A 24,308-nucleotide genomic window follows, 5' to 3' on the forward strand; every position below is an offset into this window, starting at 1 on the left:
GGCCATAAGTGTGCGTGTGTGCGACATGAGTGTGTGCCCGCTCATGTTAAAGTGTTAAGTGGCTGCTCGTGTGTGAGCGTGCACAGTGTGCGTGTCGTGTGTGTGTTCATGTGTGCTTGTGTGTGGACAGTTCAATGTTCTGAGCACTCAATGTACATTGTTCATGGCTCTGATGGCCTGGGGGAAGAAGCTGAGCCTAAGCCGCTCTGTCCTAGTAGCTAGGATTTGCAGGCGTCTGCCTGACCTCAGCAGCTGAAACAGGCTGTTATTGGGGTGGTGAGGGTCTTTCATTATCCTGCAGGCTCTGGATTTGCACCTCTTGTTGTATATAACCTGCAGGGGGGGTAGTGCAATACCCGTGGTACGCTCGGCTGAGCGCACCACTTTCTGTAGGGCCTTCTTGTCCTGTGCCGTGCTGTTTCCATACCAGGCAGTGATGTTTCCGGTCAGGATGCTCTCTACAGCTCCTGAGTAGAAGGACTGGAGTATCTTCCCCGATACTCTGAACTTCCTTAACTGTCTCAGGTGGTAGAGACGCTGTTTCGCCTTCTTTACTACTGTGCCTATGTGTGTTGACCATGTCAGGTCCTCTGAGATGTGGACCCCCAGGTACTTGAAGCTGCTCACCCTGTCCACGGTAGCCCTGTTTATCATCAGTGGTGTGTGTGTGTCCTGCTGTCCTCTCCTATAATCCACGATCAGTTCCTTGGTTTTGCCAATGTTCAGGAGCAGGCTGTTGTCCTGGCACCAGCGTTCCAGTACCTCCACCTCCTCCCGGTAGGCCTTCTCGTCGTTGTCCGAGATCAGCCCCACCACCACCGTGTCATCTGCGAACTTCACTATGGAGTTGGAGCTGAACTTGGCCACACAGTCGTGTGTGTAGAGTGAGTACAGCAGGGGGCTCAGAACACAGCCCTGGGGGGACCCGATGCTCAGGGTGATGGTGTTGGAGGTCTGACCCCCCACCCTGACCGCCTGGGGTCTTTCGCTCAGAAAGTCCAGTACCCAGGCGCTCAGGGCGGAGCTCAGACCTAGCTCGATCAGCTTGTCCACCAGTCTGGTGGGGACTATGGTGTTGAACGCTGAGCTGTAGTCAATGAACAACAGTCTCACATAGCCCCCCTTCTGACGGTCAAGGTGCGAGAGGGTGCTGTGCAGTACCTGGGAGACCGCGTCGTCGGTGGACCTGTTTGTCCTGTATGCAAATTGCATAGGGTCCATATCACTGGGGAGGGAGGCACAAATGTGGTCCTTGACCAGCCTCTCGAAACATTTCATGACCACAGAGGTGAGTGCCACCGGTCTGTAGTCATTTGGACATGCTGGGGAGGGTTTCTTCGGCACAGGGATGATGGTAGACCTCTTGAAGCAGGCAGGGACCACTGACTCCGCCAGTGATTGATTAAATATGGCGGTGAACACAGGGGCCAGCTGGTTGGCACAGGTCTTGAGTATACGTCCTGTTATGCCATCTGGGCCAGCAGCCTTCCTGGTGTTCACCTGCATAAATGCTCTTCTCACACTGTGTTCCGACAACGAGAGAGCGTCCCCCCCCCCTCGCGGTTGCCCCCCCCCCTCCACAACAGCCGGCGCGCCAGTGACGTCACTAGCCGGAGAGCCAGCAGCGCCACTGTCTACACCAAACCGAGCGTAGAAGGTGTTGAGCTTGTCCGCGAGGGAGGCGTCGTCGCTCCCCATTGACGGGGCGCTGACTTTATAGTCAGTTATTGACTTCAGTCCCTGCCATAATCCTCTTGTGTCGTTTTGTGCCATTTGTGTCTCCAGTTTGTCAGCATATGTCCTCTTAGCAAGTTTGACTGCTTTGCGTAGAGTATAGACTGAAGCCTTATACTCCTCCATGTTTCCTGACTCTCTACCCAGGTTGTAGGCGGTGGTACGAGAGTTCAGAGCTGCTCTAATAGTGCTATCCACCCACGGTTTCTGGTTTGGGAAAATCCGCACCGTTTTCCTGAGGACAATACCATCAGCTATTGTTGTTATGTAGCACACCACTATGTCTGCTAGTTCACTGACGTCACTGGCGCTTCCTATAAACATATCCCAATCCGTGTCTGCAAGCACGTCCTTGAGCGTGGCCTCTGATTCGTCGGTCCACTTCTTAGTCTCACGTGACACGACGGCGTCACGTGATCTCTGTTGATATGCCGGAAATAGCAAGATGGAGTCATGATCGCTCGAGCTTGTGGACCCCGTTAATGGCGGAGCGGCTACTGCCTTGTAACCCGCTTTGAACGGGGAATAGCAGTGGTCGAGTGTGTTCTTCCCTCTGGTGGAGCAAGCGATGTGTTGGAAAAAGGACGGCATCACTTTCTTCAGGTTGGCCTGGTTGAAATCGCCGGCCACTACCATCGCTGCGTCTGGGTGTTTGATCTGGTGTCTGTTGAGATGATCGTGTAATTCGCCCAGCGCTTTTCCCGTATTCGCGTGTGGGGGAATATACACGGCAGTCATGACGACTGCTGTGAACTCCCTCGGGAGGTGAAACGGACGACATAGGATAGAAAGATGTTCCAAGTCCGGCGAACACGAGTTTGAGAGGACCTGCACCCCCTCGGGATTAACCCAGGAATTGTTCGTGATGAGGCAGACTCCGCCGCCGATGGTCTTTCCTGAGCCAGGGAGGGTCTCAGATGTTAAATCATTATAGACCACGCAGTGTGTTCTATCAGTTAAATAGGATTTAAACCAAGCTAGAGCGAGACCCCGAATGCCAACATGATTCTCAATGATCATGTAAACAAGACAAACGTCTTTCTCTGGTCTGCATCCCCTTAACAATTGTGTGTATATGGAGCCGTACTGTATTGTACCCATTCTGCAATCTGTTAAATAAAGTTTTCATTAATTAATTAATTAATTAATTAATTAATTAATTCATTCATTCATTCATTCATTCATTCATTCATTCATTCATTCATTCATTCATTCATTCATTCATTCATTCATTCATTCATTCATTCATTCATTCATTCATTCATTCATTCATTCGGTTCCTGCTCGACGCAGGGCTGTATAACAGAATATAGGGAGGGCTGCTCCCACTGTCCTGTGGAGGGCGGCAATACGCATAGACGCGTAGTCCGCCGGAAAAATACAAGAAGAAGAAGTAGGTGGCGGTAATGCAATAACAAAACAGAAGAAGAAGAATGCAACGTTCATGCCGGTTGTAGCCGAGTGTTGCTGAACGTTATAATGTTTCGTCTTCACGTCGCACGGGGGTTTCATATTCATAATGTGTCCAAGTCGCTTGGTAATGTCCACGTCTCCGTCCCGATTAGTACCTGGTACAGAGGACTGGTGAAGAACCAGGAGAAGAACCAGAAGCTCTTCCACCACGTCGCTGTCAGAAGGTCGTCTCTCAACCAGGAGGTCGTTATTTAATATCAAGCAGCGTTGTTTTGTTTCATTAAGGTCGAGGTTAGATGTATTTTCATTTCATGAATACGTTCCATGGATGTGAGCTTTGCAAGATAACAAGTAAAGACATATAACGGTAAATGGTTCATTGTAATTTAGTTAGCCGTCTAGCTACAGTAGTTACCTGTCCTTCTCGGGGATCGATTGCAATGCCTGTCTGCCCCAAAACTGGTAGATTACGGTGAGGTTAGATTAGATTAAAATGTATTGTCATCATACAGCACAAGTACAGTACAACGAAAATAAGTGCACATATAACTAACGTGCAATAGTAATATACAATGTACAGGTGATTCAATATACCAGATGTATGTACAGATGTGTAGTGTTACAGTAATATGTACAGTGATACAGGTATAGGTATTTACTTGAGAGCCTGTAATTAATGTAATAATCTCTCTCTGAGCCAAAAGAGTGTGTATATGTTGTTGCATATGGATGGAGTGAAGACTTCACTCAATATATATATATAGCGGATACGGACCACTACTAGCCTAGTTTAAAACTTGATAGCTGGTGACGTGAAGACGTACCACTCAATGTGTTCTAAACTAGGCTATCTTGCAGCCTGACAGCTTTCTTCTGAATGCACAGATAGGAAATTGGTACATATCTTCTTGTCTCACTCTGGAGAAGATGGTAAGAGCATTTCCCCTCTCTGACCAGGTGCGGTCCAGGTCGGGGCAGCCTCTGTTTCTCTCCAGGTGTTTCTCAAGCGCCTCATCTTCTAAACTCTCAGATGAAGGGAAGCTCATCTACACTGGGAACCTTGGAAAAGCTGTACTCGGTATGATTACTGCCCTGGTCTTAATAAGATAAGATAACAACATACCATAAGATAAGATGACAACATACCATAAGATAACAACATACAGTACCATAAGATAACAATATACCATAAGATAAGATAACAATATACCATAAGCAAGGGATAATTTATGGCCAGCCGGTCATTGTTGAGATTTAAAAACCTGAGAGGGTGAATAGGCACCAAGGCGGAGGTGCCTAATCACCCTGTCAGGTTTTTAAATCTCAACAATGACCTGCTGGCCATAAATTCTCGCTTATTACACGGCTACTTAATAAAGAAATGAATAAATAGACAGTTGACACAAAGGCTATAACAAGGATGGATTTATTTAGTTAGAATGTGTTTACATTACGTCCACAGATGCTCCGCTCAAGAAAATAGTGCCTTCTTGGCATTCTGCCGTAGGCTGACTGCTGTCTGCGAGCACAGCATGCCTAGTAAACATATTACATTTAGTGTTAGTATTCACGTTAAACTGAACATTTCCATTGAAGGTACAGTGAGACAAAGTGAATGGGACTTCTTTGGGAATATTTAAGTTGACGCTTCTGTCATTCATCTCTACGTGTGGTTCTTCCCGCGGCTTTGGAAACACAATGACTAAAATCAGGCAACTGTAATATTAGGAGGATACACTACTGATTATCGCGTCATGTAGTTACTAATGACAGGCTACTATGAGAGACACTCACCAGATGTTTGATTGATTGATTGAACATTTTATTAACAGATTGCAGAATGGGTACAATACAGTACAGCTCAATACATACAATTGTTAAGGGGATGCAGACCAGAGAAAGACTTTCATCTTGTTTACAATCAGGGTCCCCCATTTTCAATTCATGATAACATATATGACATACATGACATACAGATAGACAGTACTGCTACATCTATACATTTATGACATACCAGATTTACAAACGGTACTGTTTGTGATACAAAAATAGTCTAAAAAAAAGAGTATATACATTTGAGGTGGGGTGGGGGGGGGGGGACTGTACATTGGAGGGGGTGGGGCGGTTGGGTAGGTGGGGGGGGAAACTGTACATTGGAGGTGGTTGGGTGTGGAGGGGGGGTTGGGTAGGCGGGGTGGGTAACTGTACATTGGAGGGGGTTGGGTTAGGACATTTACTGTACATTGGAGGGGGTTTGGTTAGGACATTTACAGGGGCCAGTTTCGAATTGCAGTCTTCCGTAGGTGCTCTTTGAGAGTGATTTTGAAAGTGGGTAGTAGTGATTCACATTCCTTTACAGCTGTGGGTAGGGCGTTCCACATTGATGTGGCATAATTGCTAAACGTGCTGCTGTTGCTTGGATTGGAGGACAGAATCTTGCTCCACTCTTCCCTGTCTGTAGTGGTTGGAGCCCAGTAACGCCACAGACTCCCCTCGCATATGCATCATGAATCAAAACCAATTAATAATTTAACATCACGATTGGACTTGTTTCTTTTTCTTTTCTTCCATTCACCACTTTTAGCTCTATTTTAGCTCTTTTTTAGCCCTATGTATTTGTCTATCTTGTTTTTAACACATACTAAATAAGTGTATGTTATGTCTCTCCCCTCGGGGATAAATAAAGGTTTTCAATTCAAAAAAGTAATTTTCTCCAAATATGTTCAAATGAACCTTAATATAATCCTCCATTGTTAGTTAAGGAGAAGCGTAAAAATGTTTGCCACAGTGTCGGTAAATAATATCTGATCTGGCGGGGCCCTCTTAACTGATTCGCGGCCAACCACGTATATATACGTGATTGGGCGCCATCCTTTGAAGGCCAACCATGTATATATACGTTGTAAACTCGGTTTTGCTTTTATTCCATTTTAATATCCTACTCAATGTCACAGAGCTGGAAGTGTTCTGGCTGGAAACGGCATATCGGGACTCCGAAAGTGCAGTACCGGCCAGATCCTGGTATTGGCGCTGTCTCGATAATGCAGTTAACCCCTGTTGCAGACTGGGTGTCACTTTTTTTCGCTCCGGGTTAGAGTTTCTGTTAGCCTAACGCTATGGCTGCCTGGAATACTTTTTGCGACGCCGAATTCAGTATGCAGTAAAGGAATATATTTTTGCTTGTATCGCCACCCTTACTTGCAAATGTTTTATTGCACTTGTGGCAACGTGCGTTGTCTGCATCAACTTTCGTAAAGTGTATCCAGACTTTCGTTTAGTTCTCTCCGCCATGATGAGCGCAGAGCTCGGTCTGCACGCTTCAACATGGAGCCACGGACAGGCCCCTCCCTTAAGTACCCATATGTGTATTTTGTGTGAGTGTGTGTGTGGCTCGCTGAGTCGCTGCGGCTCGCTTCTCATGCAGACAGAGAGAGGAGAGGAGACCCCACTTTGAGAATAGATTAATGGCGTCAATTATTTTATCGCGCGATAACAGTCCGCCGTTAACTTAGCTCGGTAACGGCGGTAACGGCCCAGCTCTAGTAAAAATACATAAATATATGCAATACAATTAGATCTGAATATAGAAATATGAGAACAAATGACTGTAAACAATATAATTACATCTGCATATATGAGAAATAAACGATGTAATCAAAGGTGCAGATGAGGGTCTGTATGCCCTATCGGTTATATTATACGTTACAATAAATATAGGCAATAATTTTAATCTGAATATATACTATGAGTAAAAGTAAGAGGTATACACAAAGTGCAGATGAGGGTCTGACTGTAACCTTATCTGTCATAATATACGCTATGGTCCGTGCAGGTTTTAAATGGACTGCATTTAAACATTTAAGCTGCATATCCAACAGCTTTTATGTCTTTCACTCTCTCACACTGTTTCTCTCTGTCTCTCTCACACTGTCTCTCTCTCTCACACTGTCTCTCTCTCTCACACTATCTCTCTTTCTCTCTCACTATCTCTCTTTCTCTCTGTCGCTCTCTCCCTGTCTCTTTCTCTCTCAATTCAATTCAATTCAAATGGCTTTATTGGCATGACGCAACTTGTACATATTGCCAAAGCAAATGATTAATAACATAAGCATGGATTACAAAACACATATTAATGTCATAGTACATACAGAAATTATCATCATAAAATAGAACATAAAATATTACGGCATAAACATGTCAGGTGACTGTCACTCACTGTCCCTCAGTCTATGGCAGGCAGCAACATAGGCTGCTGCTAGCTCACAGCTTGTTGAGTCCTCCCCTAGTAGGACTGGTCGTTTTCCTGTATCTGGTAGTGCAAGAAAACTTTTTGTTATTAGTTCAATTTTTTTTAAATGCGTTTCTCTAATATATTTGTATTTTTCACAATTGGTGAGGAAGTGCAACTCAGTTTCAGGCTCACTGAGGATGCAATGACAGCATAGCCTTTGCTCTGCAGGGAGCCAGGTTTTCCTGTGCCTTCCCTTTTCAACAGCGAGGCTGTGCTCACTGTCTGTATTTTGTCAAGGTTCTTTTTAGTTGTTGATCAGTCACCATGCTCAAATAATCTGCTATGGTGTACTGTCGATTTAGAGCCAGATAGCACTGCATTTTGCTCTGTGCTTTTGTTTGTGTTTTCCAATAGGTGATGTAGTTTTGCGTTTCCGTTAGCCGGTAATTACCGGTATTTGACTGGCAAAATCTGTTGAAGTCCGACATATTTAATCTCTCCGGTCATAATGTCCGGTGAAAATAATTCCCTCTAAACACAATTAGATTATTTGAATTGTATTAAAATAGGCTAAAATTATATAGCCTATGCGATGAACGAAACAATCTCACCAAGCAGCCGGTCTAATAATGACATCCTGCTGTCAGCGCGAGCTGGCTGCTGATATATTTACGTGAAGCATGGCTTGGCAGGGTGCAGTACTCCAATTCAGCCATTGGCAATTCAGCTGTTGGGTGGGGGCGCTGCTGACACCACTGCTCTGCTCTGCCTGCTCCAAGTGCTCCATGCTTCACGTAAATATATCAGCAGCCAGCTCGCGCTGACACAGCGGTGCCAAATTTCTCAGTTCTTCGCTTGATATAATTAATACAAATGTCCAATATAACGGAATTAGTTAGCTCATAAAAATGTGATTATAACAGACTGCTGTTTATTAAGGTCGGGCAGACTGCCCACCGACACCTCAAGTCGGCAGCAGCAGCACGAAGTCTCGAGGGACTTATTTTATTTGGAATATATTAATGACTGATACGCAAAAGTAGCCTAGTTTTAAGTTAAAATATTATAAATGCCTTGATGATGTCATTCTTTATATAGGTCTATAAATTGTTTTTAAGCTCAATAAACTCTGACCGGAATTTATCCCATTTGTCCGGTAGATTGAAATCTACCGGACACTCAGACCTGCAAAAAAAAATTCTAACGGAAACCCTGAGCTGTGTAGTAATTTGATTTATTCTGATTGGTGATGTGTTCTGTTCCTGGGGTGTGTTAAGAGAGCAGGATTATGGACTCAGCCTCAGGACCAGCTGGGTAAGGGGGTTCCTGCTGCTCCTCAGCTCTTGGCACTGCAGGGCTTGATAGTGGTACGAGAGGGGGTCACTTTGTTTTAGGTGTGTCCAAAATTGAATTGCTCTTTTTTGTATTTTTAGTATTAGTGGGTAACGGCCTAATTCTGCCCTGCATGCATTATTTGTAGTTTTCCTCTGGACATGTAGGAGAATCTTACAGAACTCTGCATGCAGGGTCTCAATGGGGTGTTTGTCCCATTGGGTAAAGTCTTGTTTTGTAAGTGGACCCCACACCTCACTGCCATAGAGTGCAATTGGTTCAATAACACATTAAATTAATTTTAACCAGATTCAAATTGGTATTTCTGTTTGTATATTTCTTTTTATGGCATAGAAAGCCCGGCGTGCTTTCCCTCTCAGCTCATTGACTGCTTCCTTAAAATGTCCAGTTGAACTTAGTTTTAGGCCTAAATAGGTGTAATGTGTGCAGTACTCTACATGTTTTGTACCAATTGAGAACTTTGGTAGGACGTCCTGAGATCTGGATCTTTTTTGGAATATCATTATTTTGTTTTTGTCTTTTTTGGGTTTACTGCCAGGGCCCAGGTCTGACAGTAATGGTCTAGCAGGTCCATGCTCTGCTGTAGGCCGTCTGCTGTGGGGGACAACACAACCAGGTCATCTGCAAAGAGCAGGCATTTCACTTCCCGATTGTGGAGACTTACACCGGGGGCAGAGGACTTTTCTAGTATATTGGCCAATTCATTAATATAGATATTGAAGAGGGGCGGTTAGGTGGCGTAGCGGAGATTGCGTTCGTCACCAACCCCGGAGCTTGTCACGGGGTTGTCACCAGCTTGGCTGGCCGTTCACACTAATACAATTGGCTTTATTAGAGGGTGGGAGAAGCTGGCGGGGTGGGTCTGGGTCGTTGTAAACAGCGACTCCTACAGTTCGGTCGGGGCGCCTGCTAAGCGCGGATAGGACCTAAGTGGGATAGTGTGATCCTTCCACACGCTACGCCCTCTCAGGGAGGATCCGCGCTGCCAGGTGAAAAGAAGCGGTTGATTGGCTGGACGTGTGTCGGAGGAAGCACGTGATAGCCTCCACTCTCCCAGATGATCTGACTGTGGGGGGTAAGTGCGCAGCGACCAGGAAGGGGATTGGGAATTGGCATACGACTAACATTGGGATGGGAGAAAATCGGAGGAAAATGGAGGGGAAAAAAGATCAATAAAAAAAATATATATAGATATTGAAGAGTGCCGGGCTGAGGTTGCAGCCCTGACGAACGCCTCGCCCTTGGGTAAAGAATTCTGTTCTTTTTTTGCCAATTTATACGCTGCACATATTACCAGAGTACATTGATTTAATAATATCATATGTTTTACCCCCTACACCACTCTCTATAACTTTATAGAACAGTCCTGTATGCCAAATAGAATCAATAGCCTTTTGGAAGTCAATAAAACAGGCATATATTTTGGTTTCTCTTTCTCTCTCACTCTGTCTCTCTCTCTCACTCTGTCTCTCTTTCTCTCTCTGTCTCTTTCTCTCTCACTCTGTCTCTTCCTCTCTCACTCTGTCTCTCTCTCTCGCTCTCTCTCACACTGTTTCTCTCTGGGCCCTTTCTCACTCACTGCTCTGGGTCGAATCAGACCCGGCTCGCATCAGAAAAGGGTGTGTCTGTCTGAGTGAGAACGCTGTCCCCCGTCCCCGCCCCCCGCTGATTCGTCCCCGGGGGCGCTGAACCTGGGCCGGTGAAATAGGTGGTCTCAGGTGCGCACTAGTGGGTAGGGCTGGGCGATATGACGATATTATATAAATATCGGGTACAGTTCATTAACGATACACTTTTTAAACGTATCGTGGATATCGTGATGTTTTGCCCAAGAGGATTGTGTCGCGTCAATCTGGTCCACACGTTGACACTTTTGAACAGCGCCGCCCCACACACGCACTACTGCATCAAAGTTACTACTTATGATAACAAAGGCATTCGTTTTGTGGCATTAACGTTATATAGTTACACTTTCAATAACATCAGCGTATTACATAGCAACGTCCGAGGTCGACCTAGATATAGCAAGCATTAGTCGTTCATATCTCAGCCCGTGCTGACTCAGTTCTGCCCATTCTGCGGTCTGTTAATAAAGTTTTCAATCAGACAGATGTATGGAAAGGCTTTTATTATAACATCCGTTGCAGTAAAATCATTATGCCTCCAGTCGTTTAGTCATTCTGCGGAGCTAAAAGCTAAACGTCGGCCGCGGCGAGCTACCGCTGCCATTGTTGTTGTCATTGAGCTCTCCAATGGCGGAAGTAAAAAATTAATACGTGCTTGCCGATTGGTGCTAAGAACAGCAGGGCGGGTGCAAGCGGTGTGACGTAATTGGCAGACGCGACTGTCAATCAAAATGATTCTGTTTGCCATCTGAATGAATGAAAACGTTATTAACAGATTGCAGCATGGGTACAATACAGTACAGCTCAATACAACAACAGTCAACAGTGGACTGGAGGATGCAGACCAGAGAAAGACTTTCGTCTTGTTTACATCAGGGTCCCCCATTTTCAATTCATATTTCATATCTAAATCATATAATATCTCATTGCTAAATATATGCAATATATAATCTAATAATCCAATAATCTAAATCTAAATAATATAAAAATGCTAAATGCATGGGTATTTTATTTTGTCTTTAATGTTAGCTTGCAAACTCAAATACTGTCTTGGTAAGCCTCATAATGAATTGTTTGGGGAAAAAAAGAAAAACATCGTGATGCGTATCGTGTATCGCCGAAAGGTCAGAAAATATCGTGATATCATATTTAGGCCATATCGCCCAGCCCTACTAGTGGGGGCGGGGGGCGTGACACACACAACGTCGCATGTGGAGCCTCACAGCTCAGTGGATGAAAACATGAAGCTACGTTACAAAGCACAAAGCGCAACACTTCCCTGGCTCGCATTAGGCCTGGCAATTTTGTTTGCCATTGCTATGTCTATACATTGTTCGAATGCATTTATTTCTATTAGACCAGTGGTGCCCAACCAGTCGGCCGTGGTCGACCAGTAGATCAATGACATGCAATATAATTGCCACAAGCGATGGGATAATGTTAGCTTCTGAACAGGCTAAGCTAACTAGCGTTAGCCGTTAGCTTAGCGTTAGCCATTGCTGTCTACTTTACTTTCTTGTTCGAATGCATTTATTTCTATTAGACCAGTGGTGCGCAACCAGTCGGCCGTGGTCGACCAGTAGATCAATGACATTCAATATAATCGATGCGAGCAATGTTACTAGTAAAAGGCTAAGCTAACTAGCGTTAGCCGTTAGCTTAGCGTTATTGTTAACCCTGCAAAACGATCAAAAGTGGACTCTACAACAGAGTTCCATTCGTGAGAAAAGGGGGCTGGGTTATATTGACAAGGCTTGACAACAGAGGTTCAAATATAACTTCATATTTATTAGTTATTTGTTTCTTTATATCAGCATCCAGTCTCCGTGTTAACACTTCCTGTGTTTACATTTCGAGCGTGACATCATCGACTACGGCAAGCTTACAAGCTCAAACCGTAAACAAAACCCAGAGCGCACCAAGACTGAAGTGTGTACACAAACTAGAGGGGGGAGAGGGGGGGGGGGGGGGGGGGGAGTTCGGCATGGAACTCGGAATGAGGACGGCACGGAGCTGATTCGACCCCGATGTTGAGTGAGAAAGCCCTATCTGTCTCTCTCACACTGTCTCTCTCTCACACTGTCTCTTTCTCTCTCACTCACTCTCTCTGTCTCTCTCTGTCTCTCTCTCTCTCTCTCTCTCTCTCTCTCTCTCTCTCTCTCTCTCTCTCTCTCTCTCTCTCTCTCTCTAAGGGGTGAAGATGTTCTCCTACACCAGCAGTGGGTTCAGCCTGAGTCTGCTGCCCTACCTGCTGATGAAGACAGGTCTGGGTGTCACCAGCGTGGCCCTGCAGGTGGCCTTCAGCGGCTTCGTGGGCTTCTTCATGTTCCTCACGCCCGTGCTCCTCCACTTCCTCACCAGGGGCTACGTGGTGCGCCTCTACCACCACCCGGACACCGACAGCTACACCGCCGTCACTGTGAGCGTCCTCCTGGTGCCGAAGAAGACAGTGTTCCACCAGAGCCAGGTGAAGATTCCCGGCGTCAGCCAGATGTTCACCACGTTCCACGCCGGTAAGACGGGGCTGCTGGTCAACCCTGCGCTCTTCCCGTTCCCCCAGGACTACAACCACCTGATGGGCTACGACCGGCCCTTCAGCTTCCAGACGGACGACCTGGACGAGAGCTGAGGCGACAACCCGGCCCTTCTTCAGCTTCCAGACGGACGACCTGGACGAGAGCTGAGGCTCTGAAACATAGATATATATAAAGACTAGATGACTCACCGGAGACGTTGCCACATGGCGGTAGGGATGGGTACAGAATCAGGTACTTTTAAGGGTACTGACCGAATCACGTCGGTACTACAGAGTACCAATTCACGTTAGATCCGCCAGTGCCACATTTCGCTACTGTAAAAAAAAACGATGACCGTGGATGACGTCAACGTTTTGTTTACCGCGAAACAAAACCTATGAAGTGTGCCTCACGTCAACGTTCACGCGCACATTACATGCTTACCTAGGATTTGACTTGATTCAACAACAAAGCAGTCGGGGCAATGGCAAGCCGAAAACGGTCGCAAGTGTGGTTACACTTTACAAATCTAGATGAAGACAACGCTCGCTGCAATATTATATATATATATTAACAAATAGTTCTAAATAAATAATAATGATAATAAATAATTTGAAGTTTGGATTCTTTTTTCTTTTTTTTTTGAGGTAGGTAGATACAATTTTTAGACACTAAAGTATCGAAAAAAGGTGCCGTTGGGTACCGGTATCGATTCACAGGTACCAGTTCAAATGTGAAAGGTACCCAACCCTACATGGTGGCCATCTTGCTACAGGGTAGCACGCCCACTCATAACATGAATATCTATAGTGCATGTACTATTGAAATAACCATAGCTTGCTAAATTTTCAACCGTTTGGTTTGTTAAAAAACGTCAGATGTAGTTATCATACTGCATACTTCTAATGGACTTTCATATGAAAATAAAAAAAATTAAATACAAATTCTTCCAAGCAAGAATCATAGCCACGTTAACACATTGGATGCCACGCCTCTTACTCATCGTTAACCCCTCATGCCACCTATTAACTCCATGTAACCGGTCACCTTGTTTGTAATCTATATTCTATATTATAGCCATGGATTCAATACTATAGTCATTTGACACTGGGTTTCTTCCGGTCAAGATGCAAAAAAGAAATAATTTTTCCATCCATACGTTCCCGTTTTATACCGTGGTGAATGAGTGTTATTTCGGAATGATCCGGGCCAATTCCTGAGAGGCTGGTTATAAGCCCCAACGTGTATTATAGTAAATGCATTGGCGTTTTGTCCCTACACACGCTACTTTAAAAAAATCAAATGCATATGATCGGTATTATCTTCAATCATGAACGCATGAAAGGGGGGGGGGGGGGGGGGTGGAGGGGGGGGGTCGTTTCTGATTATTCTAGCGTCTGTAACGGCATTCGCATTGAACACTAGACACGGTTATCAGCCCGATCGCTAAGAAGGCATTGCAGGATCAGGCTAGAATTGACGTCGAATCGCTCTTACCTTCGGCCGAAAGTAATCCAACAGAATATTCCAATTTCTTGATCGCCATCTGGTAGATCCAATCCCCATGTGATCGATGTTATAAACGACCATAACATACGGATCAAGCATAATTGACGGGCTTCGATGTGACCGGCTGAACTGTCCAGCTTCCCGAGAACAAATAATGAAATCTGAGACCTGGAGATTTTCCACAGCAGAGGATAGTGTTAGAAATGTAGCTCGATATCGCCGCCTGGTAGGATGTGGCCGGTACTGCACCTTCGGATTCCCACTATGCATTTTCAGCCAACACACATCAACCTGAGAATGAATCGTGTATTAAAATCGAAAAAAAGGAAAAACTACCTACTACTACTACTATGAACGGTTGGGGCACAGAAACGAGAATTATCATGAACGGCACTCAACGTGTTAATAACTTTTGTAATAAACCAAACCGTTTGTAAATCCGTCAAGTTTTCAGCGAGTTAAGAGTATTTTTGTTTGTGCAGAAGTTAACCGTAGCAAGATGGCCGCCGGTGAACTACGTGGCAGACTCCACCTTGTGCCATCTAGTCTTTATATATATCTATGCTCTGAAAGACCACGGAGCAGCTTCTTGGAACTAGCAGCTGTTGATCAGAAGACAGTGTCTTGTGTGAACATCTCTTGAAGTGAGAAAATCCAAAAGGCTACTAGACTTTTAGTGAAAATGCATTAAAGTTTAATTCTGAAGACTGTTTTGTTGGATTTGGCGACGCCTGTGGTGTAGGTTTCCAATAGAAAGAAATTGATGCCGGTCTGCGGTATAAAGACTGTTGCTTTGATGTGGGGAAAGGCAGCGTATTGTGATGATGTTGTGGTGATGTTGTATGAGCCTCTTATCTCTTCTGCCTCAACGTATCCTCTGTGCTGCGCGTTCCGTCTCAGTCATCAACTGGCGTTTCCATCAAATCCAACTCACCCAGGATCATTTAACTTTTCCCCTGCATCAAAGTAACGGTTGTTGTACCGCTGATCAAGTGCAGTCTTTCCAGAGCTGGTACAGGTGGCAGGTACCTGTCTGCTCAGTGACTAATGTATTTATTATTATTCTGGTTATTGTTCTGGTATAATGTCTGGTGAAAGGACAATGTTCAATAGAATAATACAAGTTGTTTCATCACCTTGTTGTTTTGTAATTTAAGTCATTGGAAAGCATAAATCAAAAGCAAAATGTATTTAATTAATGCATTGGTACAAATTGGTAAATAAATGAAGAAATACCGGAATTCTGCCAAGTGTTTCCTTATTTTTGGTTTTGGCCAATCATTTTCATTTTGTCCATCCCTATAAAAGAGGATTCGTTCCAAGTCATTGAGAATTCTCTATTTCTGTCTGGTGCTTTTAAACTGGGATATTTATTGGCTAGTATTTGGACGTGTGATTTGTGTAAAGACTGCTAGGTCTTAGATAACATTCAGCCACTAGATGGTGCAATAGACAACATTCAGCCACTAGATGGTGCTATAGATATTTGTATAGCACCTTTCATACAGAAACTGCAACTCAAAGTGCTTCACAACAGAAAAAAGACAGGCATAAAATGTGCACATAAAGTGTAAACATATAAAATCACAGTTTTTCACATTAGGATCTAACATCCCAACAGGCCACCTATTTTATGGTTTGATTCAGTTTTAAATAGACAATAATAAAAAGAGTAAGATATAATAGAGTAAAATAAGACATATATATATATATTTTTTTTTTAAAGTGCAATTCAGTTCAAAGTCGTCTTTACCTTCTCTGTTTGGTATCCACAGTTTAAAACCTGACAGTCTTCCTTCCTGTTTGATACCCACTTTGACCCTTTGTATTGAACCTCCTACTCAGGGCAAACCTCCCTCTCGGTGCAGTTCTAGGCCTGGGTCCTACAATTAAGCATTACATCACACGCAGGAGTGGTTTGTGACCAATAAACCATGCCTAGGGGTGGTTGTTAGGCCCGAGGCGCAGCCGAGGGTCGTTAGACCCCCCTAGGCATGGTTTATTGGTCACAAATCACGACTGCACGTGGTGTAAAGCTTTTATACAACTGCCAGATTCATCCAACCTTATTTCTATACAATAAACACACATTAATCGAAGATTTATTGAAAAAACCATCCGCCAGAAAAAGTAGTTCCCACAACTCCATGTGGAAGCAGCTTGAAGTGCATCCAACCAAACTAACACATCCAACTGTGTATTATTGGAATGATTGAGAGAAGTTGCCTCATGTGGAAGCAGCTTGAAGTGCATCCAACCAACTAACACATCCAACTGTGTATTATTGGAATGATTGATTGAAAATTTATTAAAACGTTTTCTTTGCCCTATAGGAAAAAAACGTTTTCTTCGCCCTATTTTTTTATTTATTTCTTTTAGCCTAAACTTAACCAGTTGGAAACCAGGGGTACAGTAATAAAATTAGCAATCAACCAATCAATCAATTCAATAGACCATGCTCACTTAAAACAGCGCTGCTTCTCTCTCAGTCTGACTCCCCCGCTGTTGCAGACAGGAGTGTGTGTGTGTGTGTGTGTGCGTGTGTGTGTGTGTGTGTGTGTCACAGTGTGTGTGTGCGTGTGTGTATGTGCGTGTGTGTGTGTGTGTATGTGGGTACGCCAGCGTCGGACAGTGTGAGAGAGAACGCTGCAAGAAAGTAGGAAGGAAGAAATTTAAATCAATCAATTAATCTATCAATCAATCCGCGATTTTTCTTTTGTTCTAGATTGAGTCAAGACCCATCAATTACATCATCCAACATTGTTTAAAATACTAACACATTCCCCTTGACAGAATCGCTTCATATTTAGTCGTTATGGTGCTTTCAACATAACCATTTGATCTCCGCGATCCTGTTTTCTCCCGGAGTGAGCCGGGGAGGGTTATGTGATTTGGTTGTGGGCGGGTCGTGAGCCCAGGACCGTGGATTGTTACCAATAAAGACGTGTGAATGGCCAATCAGAATCGAGAAATTTGCATGCCGTTGTATAAATAGTATTAAAGCCTCACAGTCTTTCTTGTTTGATACCCACACAGTTTCATATCTGACCGTTTTGAAGCTGTAATAAAAAGCAACAGACAGAGTAAAACAGGGCAGTGCAATCAAATAGTAGAATAGATAGTAAAATTATGCAACAGTGCAGTGCAATAAAAAGTTAAGTAAAATGATGCAAAGTGCAATCAAATAGAATGGACAGTGAAATAGTGCTACAGTACAATCAACAGCGGAGTGTATTAAAAGGCTATGGTGAAGAGGTACGTTTACTTATTTTAGAAAATATTAAGAGATCTAGCTTCCCTAATATCCATAGGTAGTGTATTCCATAACTTTGGTAAATGGAGAAATGTATACCTGTTTCATCAAATGTATATGTGTGATTTTCCATTCTAAATCAATAAACTATTCAATCAATCAAAAAAAAGTCAGTCGCTTTCGATAAAAGCATCAGCTGAGCTAAATGACAATGTCAAATGTAATGAGGTGGAATAATTTGCATGTTGTACGGTTGTACCTTTTGTATCTGCTGTAGTTCAATGATACGTTTGGAACCTTTTCATTTTCATAGAGGTGGAATAATTTGCATGTTGAACCTTTTGTATCTGCTGTAGTTCAATGATACATTTTGAACTTATTTTCTCTTTTCATTGAAATGGAATAATATGTTTGAAACTTTCTAAGTGTAATGATTCATATTTTGAGTCCGTTCTGCCACAACGTACTGAAACTGTTGGGTGTCTCTGAATAATTCCTGCCTGTCGAGGTCGCTCTGTATTCCTGCCACTAGAGGTCACTCTAGGCTAAATTAAACTAACTTTCTACAGAAAATCTAAGGGAGAACTACTTAAATTTCACAGAAATGGATGAAGCTTTCTATTCTCCACAACTGTCTCCATCATGGCAGCAACAGTTGCCCACATGAACACTTTGGTTTAAAAACAAAAAATCTATTAAGACCTTTGACTTATTAATGCAAATATAATATGCTGGATATGACGCAACCTCTGGTATTATAAAATGTAATCTTTGTTGTTTTTTTGTTGTCTTTTTTATTTCAGTTGTTTCTTGTCTGTGTGTACCTCTTGTATAATGGAATATGTACAATAAAGAAAGTAAAAAAAAACTAAAAACGACAACAAGCTATTTTGCCTTCAAAATAAAAGCGCAATTCTAATGAAATGAGCCAACAGAAGAACACCAGGAGGAGCCTTTAATGTTTGAATGAAAACACACCAGTAGAACAAAGTAGACATTTCTTGAAACGCTTTCCTGACTAAATATATTACTAAAACATACCTTATATGTACCTTCTTCACGTGGCTGGTAGTACTTTAACATACCTTATGTACCTTCTTCACGTGGCTGGTAGTACTTTAACATACCTTATGTACCTTCTTCACGTGGCTGGTAGTACTTTAACATACCTTATGTACCTTCTTCACATGGCTGGTAGTACTTTAACATACCTTGTACCTTTGTTGACAGAATCTGGCTATGGGGCGACAATAATGTGGTCAACAGGCATGGTTTCTATCTTTAGCCTTTGGCGTGGTTTATTTATTCACATGGTAAGCAGCAGTACAAGAGCTCTCCTCTCGGTGAGAGGCAGGTGGGAAAGAGATAGAGGGGGAGGAGACATCTCTTTAAATACTCGCCACCTGGTGGTAGCATGAGTGGCTCTGCCTAGAGCGCCCTCTAGTGGAAACAGTTATATATGAAGTTAGACAGTTACTTGCAATCCTACATAGAACCTCTAACTTTAACACTCCCACTTAGGGTTGTATAGCACACTGTATAACTTCTCCAAAAACTATTTACAAAGAAAATAATACAATCCAGAACATCAAAAAGAATATGGCAGTCAATATTTACACATCAAACATGACCTCTGGGGCGTGGCTAGGCGAGCAATGGAGTAATACGCTTTTTGTTCTCGCTCCCGTCGAGTCTACTTTTTGTTGTTTTATCTTAATTTAATAAGCTTACGGATTTACAAAACGTAGTGAATCTTACTCAGGGTAAATTTGTTCAAACCGTTGGTAATTTTTTACACGGACAGATGGCATCAAACCTTCGCAAATATGGATACGTTCCGACTACAAGTAGGCCTGAAAAAGCCTCGGGTTCCGCCTCTGGGCCACCACCGACCACACCGTCAAAGATGGCCGGCGTGGATACCACAGCCTTAAAGGCGGAGATTCTCCTCGCGCTGAAATCCGAAATCGCAGAGATAATACAATCGGAATTGAAAGGTGCACTTTCCAAAGAGTTCGACCTTATCAGAAACGATTTGAAAGCGATAAAGGAGGAAATGCGAAGCTGTGTAGCGGCACTGCGTGTGGACATGAACAAAATGGAGGTTGCGGTTAAGGACGAGGAGGGTGGTCTCTCGAGGTGGTCGGACGAGGTGGTAATGCACAAGCCACAGTCGAAGACCTAAAGACGGAGGTGACTGGTCTCAGGGGAAAGTGTGACGACATGGAAGGAAGGATGAGGAGGTGTAACGTGAGGATACTTGGAGTGGCTGAGACGGACAGCTCAAGTTCCACTGCATCGGTCTCAAGGCTACTGAAAGGCGTGCTGCAAATGGATGATGAAGTGCTGGTAGACCGCTCGCATAGAGCACTGGGGCCGAAGAGGCCAGACGGGAAGCCCCGTGCTATCGTGGCTAAACTCCACTATTACCAGGATTGTGTCGAGGTGTTGAGACGGGCGCGCGCTGAGGCTCCATTACAGGTCAACGGAATGTCTATTGCAATCTTCCCCGACTATGCCACGGGCGTCGCGAAGGCCAGGGCTGCGTTTACGGAGGTGAGGAAGATATTACGTGGCTGTGAAGGCATCCGATACGGCATTCTTTTTCCAGCCCGACTTCGCATCACGCACAGGGGAAAAGAGAAAGAGTTCACCGATGCAGGGGAAGCAATGAGCTACGTCAGAAAGAACATTGTGCACGCAGCAGCGGGTGAGACCACATAGAAAGAGAGATGTATCGGTGTGTACGTGCTGCTTATGATATGCAGGCGATGTGAACAATGTATCATATTAACTACAACAGGACAATATATATATAGAGGCTACTGTAATGTCTACTGTGTGATCATTTATGTGTAGCATCGTCTGCCTAGCATTGAGAGGACACCACTGGACACCATTTACCAAGCTAAGTGACTCACCAACCTCCAGCAAATGTGTTGCCCTATACTTATGATGTACAGACGATGTGAACAGTGTATAATTTTGGCCCCAATAGGACAATGTGTGTATACACATACAGACATATAAATATGTACACACATGCTCACACCTAAGATGGCACACGCGCTCGCATACCTAATGGTTGCACTATCTAGAGATTCTAGGCGTACTACACACACGTGGGCGCGTACTACGCGCATGCACAGACACACATTAAGACACGCATACACATTTACACATTATACAGACACGGGGGCACGGACCCACACACTCACGCCTACACACCCATACTTTTACACCTTGGCTGTGTCCGATACATCCATACACACACATACATAGGATCACGTGCACGCAAATGCACGAACACTGAAGGGCATATGCCCAGGTACACACCCATTTGTAGACGCATGGACACACGCACACTCCCACACCTCTTCCAATTTATTTTATTCTATATCACCCAATCAGGCACCCTTTTTTGTGTTTAACGGGGCATGTTGGTTGCCCTTGCTCGGGAGTAAGATGTTTTGCCTTATTTCAGGGCCTGCTTGATGTGAGGTTGTTAATGTTAATGTTTATTGTTATGCTTACCGTTCACCGCTGCCACCTATATTACCCTACCTGGTTGGGTGTATCCCACTGGACAGCTGAAGACCTTATATAATACCAAGATCTGAGTAAGGTTTATTTATTTTTTTTACTCTTATTTTTCTTTTCTTTCTCTTTATTTTCTTTTACCTAAGGGGCTCGACGGGGGCCTGAGCGGCTGGCTCCATAGGTAGAACACCTCCAACATAAGCACATTATGTGTGGATTAGTTTCTGAAGGGTATTTTGGGCACCTTGTTTTTTATAGGTGTCGGGGGGGGGGGGGGGGGGGGGGGGGGGTTACCGGACTTGTACATTCAACATGCTTAACTGATCAGACGTCTGTTTTGCTTTTCACCTGCAGTTGTGCTGAGCTCTCTATAGGTTCCAGATGCATGGCCTCTCTCATCTACTATGATCGACACAGGTGATACCATGGGGCTGGAAGGGTGCTCTGTCAATTTCGTGAGTTGGAATGTTAAATCACTCAACCACCCAGTAAAGCGTAAGAAGGTACTTACTTACACATTTAAAACAACTCAATGCAGACATCGCGTTTTTACAGGAGACGCATTTAAAAACTGCGGACCATGCTCGACTGGGGGGAGGATGGGTGGGACAGATGTATCACTCCAACTTCCACACAAAAGCCAGAGGAGCAGCCATTTTGATAGATAAAAACACGCCATTTACTATGTCAAGTGTAGAGGCCGACCCTGCAGGGCGCTATATTATAGTGGTGGGGAAACTGCATTCATTTCCGGTCATTTTGGCTAATATCTACGCACCAAACTGGGACAACCCTACGTTCTTCACTAGCCTTTTTTCTCGCCTACCGGATATGACCTCGCACCATCTCATCCTTGGCGGCGACATGAATTGTGCACTCTCCCCGGTGCTGGACCGTAGCTCGCCCAGGAAGGCCCCCCACTCCCCCAGTCTAGCTCGTCCCGTGCAATCCGGCGCTTTCTTAAATCATATTGGGTAGCTGACGTGTGGCGGTTTCGTAATCCTACATCCAGAGGATACTCTTTTTTCCCCCGGTCCATAATACCTTCTCGCGCATAGACAGCTTTCTCCTGGATAAGAGACTCGTTCCCCTCGTAACCAAATGCGAATACGGAGCGATAGTTATCTCGGACCATGGTCCCTTAGTTATGAAAATGAGTATCCCGAATACACGGCTCGGCCACCGCCAGTGGAGACTCAACCCGTTGCTTCTGTCGGAGGAAGCCTTCATAAGCTTCATCACCTCGGAAATTACATTATTTCTCGACATTAATAAGACTCCGGGAATGTCTTCTTTAACCATTTGGGAATCACTGAAGGCGTACTTAAGGGGACAGGTGATTTCATATTGCGCCAACCAAAAGAAGATAAACACGGCACGCCATTAAGCAACTGACGGACGAGATTTTGGAGCTAGATAGACTACATAGCCACTCGCCATCAACCGACACGTTGAAAAACGTATATCGCTGCGAACTGAGTTTGGCCTCCTGTCAACGCGACAGGCTGAGTACCTCATTACTAAAATGCGACAGGGGTACTATGAACATGGGGAGAAGGCCGGATGGATACTTGCCCATCAGCTGCGACAAAGAACTGCCAACCAGTCCATCCCCACTATCAACGACGAGCGGGGCTCAAAAGCCACTGACAACCTTAAAATTAATAAAAGCTTTAAAACTTTCTACCAATCGTTATACACCTCGGACTCACAAGTGGGGCCCTCCACGCTAGACGATTTCTATAGGACCCTCCGCGTCCCAACAGTCGACCCGGAGAGGGCCGCAGATCTGGAGGAGGAACTTACGGTTGCGGAGATTACGTCAGCGATTAGATCTATGCAGAGTGGCAAGTCCCCGGGGCCAGACGGTTACCCTACAGACTTCTACAAAAAATTCTCAACCCAACTGTCCTCACTGCTGCTAGCCGTATTCGATGAATCATTCTCAACAAATTCTCTTCCTCCGACCATGCGCCAGGCGGTTATCTCCTTAATCCTTAAGAAAGACAAGAACCCCCTGGAATGCGGCTTGTTCCGTCCAATTTCCCTCCTTAACGCCGATGTCAAGGTTCTCGCTAAGGTTCTGGCCCGTCGTCTGGAGGGGGTTCTCCCCTCAATTATCTCGCCGGACCAAACAGGCTTCATCAAGAATCGGTACTCTTTCTTTAATATCAGACGCCTCCTAAATATCCTATATAGCCCCTCTCCACCTGGAACACCTGAGGTGGTCCTCTCCCTTGATGCGGAAAAAGCGTTTGATCGGGTGGAGTGGGACTATCTTTTCCACGCTCTGGAGAGTTTGGGTTTGGCCCTAAGCTCATAGCTTGGATTAAAATTCTATATACGTCTCCGATGGCTGCCGTTCGCACCCACAACAATCTATCCACCTACTTTGAACTCCATAGGGGTACGAGACAAGGATGTCCTTTATCTCCACCCCTTTTCGCGATCGCAATGGAGCCCCTTGTGCTGGCTCTGAGGCAGAACACCGATATCAAAGGGATCAGCGCGCGGCTCGGAGCATAAAGTCTCGCTCTACGCGGACGACATGTTGCTGTACATATCACAACCCCAAACGAGTCTTCCTCGGTTGATGACCCTACTTGCGGACTTCGGCAAAATATCCGGATACAAAATCAACATTCAAAAAAGCGAACTGATGCCCGTCGGCACCTCGGCGGATCGGATACCTCTGAGCACATTCCCGTTTTAAAATTAGCCCTAAAAAGTTCAAGTACCTCGGGATATGGATCACGCATGAACATAAGGACGTATATATGGCTAACTATCAACCCTTACTGTCCAACCTGGCAAGAGATATTGAACGTTGGGACCCCTGTCGCTATCCCTGGGTGGGAGATCAACACAATAAAGATGAATGTATTGCCGAAATTTCTATATGTATTTCAGAGTCTTCCATTCTTTCTGACCAAAACATTCTTCTCCAAGATAAACAACCAGATATCTTCCTTTATTTGGAACATAAAACCGCCCGGATCAAAAGATCTATGCTGCAGAGACCCGTGTAATGGGTGGGATGGCGCTTCCAAACTTTATTACTACTACTGGGCAGCAAACATAAGATCGTTATATACTGGGTAAAGGGGGAGGACACAGCCCCTGGTGGACAGTAC

General features: G+C 44.5%; 1 protein-coding gene across 4 annotated transcripts; it reads left to right on the top strand.

Moving 5' to 3' along the window:
* Positions 1-3,168: 3,168 nt before the first annotated feature.
* tmem70 (transmembrane protein 70) lies at positions 3,169-14,204 on the top strand. Of its 4 annotated transcripts, XM_084327351.1 has the most exons (4): positions 3,169-3,390; positions 4,105-4,225; positions 9,270-9,347; positions 12,549-14,204. In XM_084327351.1, exons 1-4 carry the CDS (start codon positions 3,214-3,216, stop codon positions 12,983-12,985), a joined length of 813 nt encoding a protein of 270 aa, XP_084183477.1. In that variant the 5' UTR covers positions 3,169-3,213; the 3' UTR covers positions 12,986-14,204. The 4 variants fall into 4 exon arrangements, with proteins under 4 accessions (XP_084183477.1, XP_084183478.1, XP_084183479.1 ...); XM_084327352.1 differs by lacking the exon at positions 9,270-9,347; XM_084327353.1 differs by lacking the exon at positions 9,270-9,347 and having other exon boundaries at positions 3,253-3,390; positions 12,557-14,204.
* Positions 14,205-24,308: the final 10,104 nt, after the last annotated feature.

Source organism: Notolepis coatsorum (genome assembly GCF_963971535.1).
Source record: "Notolepis coatsorum genome assembly, chromosome: 13".
In the NCBI taxonomy this organism is placed as follows: domain Eukaryota; kingdom Metazoa; phylum Chordata; class Actinopteri; order Aulopiformes; family Paralepididae; genus Notolepis; species Notolepis coatsorum.

Bases quoted from the DNA above. Each gene is read 5' to 3' on its own strand.
- tmem70 (XM_084327351.1), top strand. From the start codon at position 3,214: ATGTTTCGTCTTCACGTCGCACGGGGGTTTCATATTCATAATGTGTCC. The intron at 3,391-4,104 runs GTCGTTATTTAA...CTCTCTGACCAG, and splicing joins GGTCGTCTCTCAACCAGGAG to GTGCGGTCCAGGTCGGGGCA. The intron at 9,348-12,548 runs GTCATCTGCAAA...TCTCTCTCTAAG, and splicing joins GTGGGGGACAACACAACCAG to GGGTGAAGATGTTCTCCTAC.